This window comes from Triticum aestivum, chromosome 3B, assembly GCF_018294505.1.
Source record: "Triticum aestivum cultivar Chinese Spring chromosome 3B, IWGSC CS RefSeq v2.1, whole genome shotgun sequence".
NCBI lineage: Eukaryota > Viridiplantae > Streptophyta > Magnoliopsida > Poales > Poaceae > Triticum > Triticum aestivum.
The window spans coordinates 263,810-271,740 of record NC_057801.1 but is presented as its reverse complement, the minus strand read 5'-3'; the positions used below and the strand labels follow the sequence as shown (position 1 = coordinate 271,740).

General features: G+C 45.5%; 1 protein-coding gene across 1 annotated transcript; it reads left to right on the top strand.

The window, feature by feature from the left end:
• Positions 1–3,208, top strand: LOC123068142 (uncharacterized; the record flags this gene model as incomplete). The annotated part of the gene is given in 1 exon segment (XM_044490617.1): positions 1–3,208. A coding segment is annotated over 1 exon segment (2,889 nt), but the record flags the coding sequence as incomplete, so codon positions are not given.
• Positions 3,209–7,931: the final 4,723 nt, after the last annotated feature.

Below are 7,931 nucleotides of genomic sequence, written 5' to 3'. Positions count from 1 at the left end.
GACCACCGCCCCGCCGTCGCCGTCAAGCCCTTCCTCGCCGCCCCCGACGCCGACGCCCTCGCTACCGCCAACAAAGGCCTCGCCTTTGTCGCCGCCGTCGCCCACGCCAGGGCCACCGCCGTCGCCATCCTCTGCGACGCCCTCACCTGCCCCTGCGCCCGCGGCCCCAACCCCCCTCCTCCTCCTCCGGCCGACGAATCCAACACGGTCGTCATCACCGGCGTCGCCAACCTCGAGCCCCGCGAGTTCCTCGCCGCGCTCGGGAGCGCGGCCGTCGACGCCCCCGCCGTCAGCCTCATGGACCGGGCCAGGCTCGAGAGCTGGGTCCGGGCGCTCGCCCAGGGATGGGGCCCCGACGGCCCAGGCCGCTACCAGCGCCGCACCAAAGACGACCTCATCGACAAGATTGACCTCGACATGCTGGCCGACGACGGTGCTGCCTCCGAAGAGGAGGAGGAGAAAAAGGCCGTGGTGCCTCGCAAGACGCCCAAGCAGAGGAAGAGGCGCACAAAAGCCCCCACTCCCAAGGACAAGGAGGAGGAGGAGATGGCACACAAGACGCCCAAGCAGAGGAGGCGCGCCAAAGCCTCGCTCCTGGACTCCGAGGAGGAGGAGGAGGAGCAGAAACTCAGCAGCCAGAACAACAAGGATGAGAGCGGCACTGCCCTGTCTGGGAGGCGCGAGCGCAAGAAGAGCAAGTATCTCTCACCGCCCTACACCAACATCGGCGTGTTTGCTCTCGAGGACAAGTCCCCAGATGATTCGCCAAAGAAGTCGCCGCCCGCCAGAGCTGCTAACAAGGATGAGAGGAAGAATAACAAGGCGTCACCAGAGGAGAAGCAGCAGCACAAGAAGAAGACCAAGGTGGTGCCGCCGCCGCTTCCGCTGGACAATGTCAATGCTCAGGAGGTCCTGCTGCTGCTGCGCTGCTTCGGGGAGGACGTCTCTCACAAGAGGCACTTCCCCAAGGCCGCTGAGGACTTCCTTGGCCTGCTCAGGAGCTCCGTGTTCGCCGAGGGTGCTCACCATGACTCCTACAAGGACCATGAATGCCCGGTGGCCAAGAATGCTGTTGAGAAAGCTGCTGCTGCTGCAGATGTCCTGGTTTCAGATTCAGCTGCTACTCCGAAACAAGGCAAGGGTAAGCGTGGTAGAAAGAAGAAGGATCAGGATGGCAGTGCCGATTCTTCTTCTATCAAGAAGAAGAAGAAGAAGAAGACGGCCGCTCTTGACTGTGCAGCGGAGGATGCTTCTGAGGAGAATAAGAAAGCGGAGGATGCTTCTGAGGAGAATAAGAAAGAGGAGAATGTTTCTGAGAAAAAGAAGAGGGGCAGAAGGAAGAAGGAGCAGGATGGAACCTCCCCAAAAGGCTCTGCTATCAAGAGGAAGAAGATGGACAAAACCTCCCCAAAAGCAACTCTTGGGCCTGCCTCCGGCTCTGGCTTGGTTATCACGCCCGCTATTCCTATCAGGCAGGTGAGTGCTCAAGATATCATGGGCCAAGTCAAACCAGGAGCTGGGGTTCCTGATCCCATGATGAAGAACAACTTGTTGGTGTCCAAGAGCCCGATTTCAGCCATAATGTCTGGAGGAGTAAAATCTGGAGAGGAGCAGGACCAAGGAGACACTGGATCAGTTGTGAATGCTTCATCTGACCAATCTGCCAAAAACAATGAGGAAGCAACAAAGCCAGAAACTGATATGAATGTGGATACTCTTGACAGAGATGTGCCTGTGGGAAGTGGTGCCCAGACTGAAGTTACCACGCCTATGAATGTGGATATGAATGTGGATACTCTTAGCGGAGATGTTGCCCTGGCTGAAGTGACGATGCCTGAAGCGACAAAGCCTGAAACTGGTGGTATTCAGGTAGACATGAATGTGGAATGCATTGGTGTTGTAGATGTGCCTGTCACAAGTGTCCAGATGGAAGCAATGGAGCTGGAAGCTAGTATTCCTGTAGTGGATATAAATGAACAAATTGCGGCCGTGGAAGATGTGCCTGCTACAAGTGGCTGGCTTCCACCTATGCATGGAGATGTCATATCCCAGCCCGCCCATGGAAACAAAGACAATGCAAGTGTGCAAGGGCGTGCAGTCCAAGAATCCTACACATCTCTGATTAAGGCGATGGTGCCGGATATGTACAAGAAAGTGGAGGAGGTTGCTGCTGGAACAGGTGTCGTCGCGGCGCCTCAAGATGAGGCTCAAAAGGTTGAAGAGACTAGCCAGATGAAGGCAGTTGCTGATGGAGCTAGCCATTCTTCTCCTGCAAAAGGCACTAGTAGTGGTGCTACCAATGGGAGCCCCTGCCCTGATGCGCCCAACTCTGCCCAGAAGAGGAGAAACAAGAAGCCTGCAGCAGCATACTTTGCCAACCCAGCAGAGCTCCGGGTGAAATTCTTGGACGGCACCATGGTCCCCACCAAGGAGGAGCTGCTCTCGGAGTTCCGCAGGTTTGGCGTCCTGGTGGAGTCGGAGTGCGACATATCAGAAGAGCGCCGCGACGCGCGCGTGGTGTTTGGGAAGAGCACCGAGGCGGAGGCGGCCTACACCAAGGCGGAGATCCCAGGCATCTTTGGCCAGTTCGGGCCCCCCTGGGCCACCCTGGGGCTCAACTACCTGGAGGCGATCACGCTTGCACCTGCCCGTCCTGCCAAGCCCCCGCTGGCTCGTGCTGACATGAGGAAGAACGTGGAGAACATGATCTCGTCCCTGAAGAACGGGGGGCGATCTTTGCCGCTCAACGTCGGAGCGGCCGCTCCCGCTGGAGGAGCGGCGCCCGTGTCGGCGGGCCTCCTTGCTGAGATGCAGCGGCTCCTGTCCAAGCTTGACAAGCCGCAGCCGGCCCCTGGGCCTTCGGGCTCGGCTCCTCCGCCGTCGTCGTAGGCCGTCCCTACCTGCCTGCCCTTGTATTGGATGGATCCATGGAGCTTGTGTTGCTCCTCCCTAGCTTAGCTAGCTAGTTAGTGAACTAGTTGTTTTATATTTTCGGTCTAGGCATGAAGGCACGAACGCACTCGCATATGCTGGCTGGCTGTCTTTTGTTGATTATTAGAGATGCTGTCTCTGTTGCTTTATTTCCAGTCTGAGTTGATGATGAACTAGATATGTAGTAGCCAGATGAACTAGATGTATGGATGTATGGATGGCATGGCAGACGTTATTTTGTCATCATCAAATCATTTCTGCTTGCTTTTCTGCATCATTATCATCGCAGTTGCTTTTACTATTTGGTTATGCATCATCATCATCATCATCATCATCATCATCATATGTAGTATAATCACACTGATGAAATAGAAGCAGTCAGAGTCAGACATTGTGGTTTTCCTCAAGGTTAGTGAATTCATGATGCCTGTGATGTGAGTAGTCAACATATACTATCTTGGCAAGATGCAGGACTGAATTCATTGTGTTGGGGGTTGGATTTAGCATCCATGAATGAATTGCATAGGTGCATTCATATTCCATACAAGCAAGCTTAGGAAATATCAACTGCCTGCCTAAAATCTTGTTTGGCTGCTACTATCAGGTCACTGATTCTACTGTGAATCTCAAGAGTCCACATCTTAATAGGGATTTATTTATCCAACTTTGTTCGTTCGGAATCGGACCATTTCGAGTCTCTGCAAATGTGTTGTGTAAATAGAATTATCTAAAAAAATGTTGTCGAGCAGATTAAAGATAATGTCCTTTTGGCTTGCGAGTGCATCCCCGCAATCAAATGAAGAACAAACAGAAAGACAACAATGGCTTTTGTGCGGTAAAATTGAATATGCATCAGGATTAATTATGAAAATAGTTGAATGGGGAGTCCTGCTACTATGCAAATTCAGATAATTAGCGCAAAAGAAAAATGCTTTCAGATAGGTAGATACCTCAGACTCGCTGTTTTTAGTGGATATTCGAGGAGATGATGGGGAAAAAATATTGGCTCTGAAACAATCTTACCAAAAAAAAAAAATGCACTATTTGAACCCGATTTTGGTCTTTCCGCAACCTCGTCGGATATCCAAACACCACAAAAGTTTGCACGAATCTTGCGCACCCAAGCATGTTGGATGCCATTTTTTTTTGGAATCTACTGTTCATCATGAGAACCCGAACTTAGATAGCAATTACTCGGTATAGTTTTTCTCTTCTGGATATAGTTTTGAATTTAGGGCAACGCTTTGTCTTGCTTTGTGCGAGTTGGAACATCCCCTAACATCAACCACTTTCTTAATGGGCCGCCCAACACGAAGGAGTATGAGGTTCTTTTTTGCTTCTTCCTTTTTCTTTTTCAATCGCTTTTATTTTATCTAAAAAAATTGCAGTCAATTATTTTCTGACATTTAAAAAATGTTCACACTTTCAAAATAAACTGTAGAAATTTGAAAAAATGTTTATAAAATGTAAAAAAAAATGTTCGCTCAACCTTTATAAATTGTGTGTACCATTAAAAAAAATGATTGTAACATTTAGAAAATGGGTGCACATTCCCAGAAATGACTGCCATTCAAAAAAAAGTTTGCATAAATTATGGAAAAAATATTTCATACCATTTAAAACATGCACGTGACAATAAATAAACGTCCAAATGTTCCAAAAAATTGTAGTGAAACTGTCTACAAAACAAATTTTAATACAACCTCAAAACATGGAATGTAATATAAAAAATGCTGACGATTCAAAAAATTATTTGTGATTTTTATTTAAAAAACACGCATTTAAAAAAAATGTTTGTCACACTTAGGAAAATGTTTCATAGTATTAATATTTTTTAAAGCATTCAAAACAGTGTTCAACATGCATTGGAAAAAAAAATTATTCAAAGAAAATATTCCAAACATGTATATCGAAGAATGTTCCAAAAATGTCATGTATTTGAAGAATGTTCCAAAAATAACATACTAAATGTTTATTCAAAGAAAATGTTCCAAAAGTGTCATGTATTTGAATAATGTTTATGTGTATAGTAAAAATGTTATGCGTGTATACATAAACGTAGAAACATATATTGGAAAAATTCATATAAAATAAAAAAGTGAAAAATGTTAAAGAAATACAGGAAATAAACCTATGAAAAAAAGGAAAAAACAAACCCAAAAGAAATATACAAAGACAAAAAAACACAGCAAAAATTGCTGAAAATTGCTTTATTATACAGTATGCAAACAACCCTTTATTGTCTCAAAAAAAAAACCAAGCCTTTATTGATCATCTGGGTTGGGCATCTGCGACAACACGAACTCCCATCAGGCATGATGAGCGGGGCCTGCGACTGCGACGGCGCTGGGCACCATGACGACCTGCGCCTGAAAATACTGGTTCAGCATGTAGCTGGGACAGCTCCGTCCTGCCGAGGATGTCGAACAGCTACAGGCCCTCCGTTCCTAAATGTAAGTCTTTGTAGAGATCCCACTATGAACCACATACGGCTGTATATAGATGCATTTTAGTGCGTAGATTCACTCATTTCGCTCCGTATCTAGTCCATAGTGAAATCTCTACAAAGACTTATATTTAGGAACGGAGGGAGTAGTTGCGAGCCTGAAACAGAAGAAACTTGATCAAGGTTTGACCGAAGCTCGATTGCGGATTTCGCTTCGCTTGTACTATGTTGGAAGAGGATGTAAACAGAGTTGGTAGCAGTGTTAGATGGAGGGTATCAGGTTCCTTTCATTAGCAGTAAGAAGAGTAAACTGTATGAGAGTCTGATGCAGACAAGAGGTTTCATTCAGAGAGACCCCAGAGAATATTGACTGTAAGTTGGCTAACAACAGCCTGGTTCTTTTTTCACTATGGACGGCAGGAGCTGCAACCGGCTTGCATGGGTTATCACAAGTTGTGGGAAACGATTATTGAGTTGGAGACAATTATCACAACTGGCAAAGGATTCGAGCATGTTACAGAATTGAGCCTGAGACAAGCAACCAAACAGTTGGCAGGTCGGTTCATAGTTGGACTGTGTAATCAATCTAGCCAGTTCATAGTTGGACTGTGTAATGAATCTAGGCTCCAAGCAAGTCAAACAAGAAATCCAAGAAATCAAACCAAATAGAAACCTAAAAAAGGTGGACTCTTTCAAATCTACTCCCTCCGTTCCAAATTACTCGTCGCTGAAATGGATGTATCTAGAACTAAAATACATCTAGATACATTCATAAGTGCGACAAGTAATTCGGAACGGAGGGAGTATTTCCTTGTGAGGTGGATGGGCCTCCCGGCGGTCGACTCGTTGCCTTCTCTTCCTTCTTTTTTTCTCTCTTCCTTTTTCTTCCTTTTTTCAAGTTCACAAAAAAAAAGTTGCGAAAGAAATTAGTGCATTTTTTTCTTGAAAGTAGATGGACTTTTTCAAAATCAATGAATTTCTTTTCAAATTCATGAACATTTTCCTTGAAAGTAGATGAATTTTTTCAAAAACAATGAACTTTTTTTCTCAAAATTTTATGAATTTTTACCAAATTGATGAACGTTTTTTCTTCAAATTCTTCAAATTCATGAGATTTTTTTGAAAATCTGTGAAGTTTTTAGAATCCGTGAGCATTTTTTTTGAATTCTTCTGAAATTTCAAAAAACAAATCTTAATAGTCAATGGCCAATTGTTGACCGGTCTACAAATACCAGCGAACCACAACAATATCGAGCTTTTTCTTAAGCGAATGATCTAGTAGGGGAAAGCCAGGGAAGCGCGCATCATGCGCAAGCTCATCGGCTCATTCTTGGGCCGGCCCATGTAGCCAGGCGCACGGGCGCTGGTTTCCTTTACTGGCGCATAAGGCGCCAGCGAAGAGCTCTCCATATGTGGGCGGATGTGGGGAGGCCTGGACACTGCCGCCACGTCGGATCGGTCCATTATGGATCACGCCGCCCCCACCACTACACCTAAAAAACTGCACCCGCATTTGACGAATCCTAGTCAAACCCTTAGTCCTCTTGGCCTCTCCTCTTCCTTCCCGTCTCCTCCCCTTCCTCTCCGAGCTAGATTTCTTTTCTCAAAAAAAAGAACTATACAATTAAAAGGAAATCAACTAATAATTATCAAAAAAAGAGAAGAAATCAATTGGTTTCTCTTAAGTTAGGGATTTTTTTGTTGATAACCTTAAGTTAGAGATAAGTAAGAGCATTTACCCGGGACCTCTTATATGTCGCTTATTGCGGCAAGGAGTCGTGGTTTCGCACGGGAGGCGGCTCGCCTGGACCGGCCCATTCGTTGGGACCAAATTGAAAAGGTGAACATTTTTCAAAATTACAAAATCTTTTTACAAAACTCGAGCATTTGCTGAATTTGCAATTTTTTTAAAACATGATATCGTTAGGAATTTATGAACAAATTGTGGAAATGGTACCATTTTTTTGAATATGTGAACAAATTTGAAAAACAGGAACAATTTTTGCAGTTCCGAAACACTTTCTGAAATTCCCAAACTTTTTTTCAATATGTGAACAAAATTTAAAATACGAACATTTTTTGAATTTGTAAATAAATCTTGAAACATGAACGTTTTCTGAATTTGCAAACAATTTTTGAAAACCGGAACTGTTTTTAAACCAAATATTTTTTGGTTTGTGAACAAACCTCAAAAAGGTGAACAGTTTTGAATTTCCAAACATTTTATGAAACAAAATTTGAAATTCCATAAATGGGCCGGCCCACTCGGTCTCTCGCTCGCACTTTCTATGCAAAGCGTCGACAGTTGGACGCAATATGCATCGTATAGGATTATCTCATTTACCTGTCAAAAAAAAATGAGTAAGAGCATTTACAACTTGAGCCCTCAAAGCCGCCCCAAAACCAGCCCAAAAGTGTGGGTTGTCCGTCAACCCCATATCCATTCCATACGTGGGCCGGATATGGGGAGGCCCGGACACTGTCACCACGTCGGACAGGCCCGCTATGGTGCACACCGCCCCGTCACTACCCCTACAAAACTTCACCCGCGCCT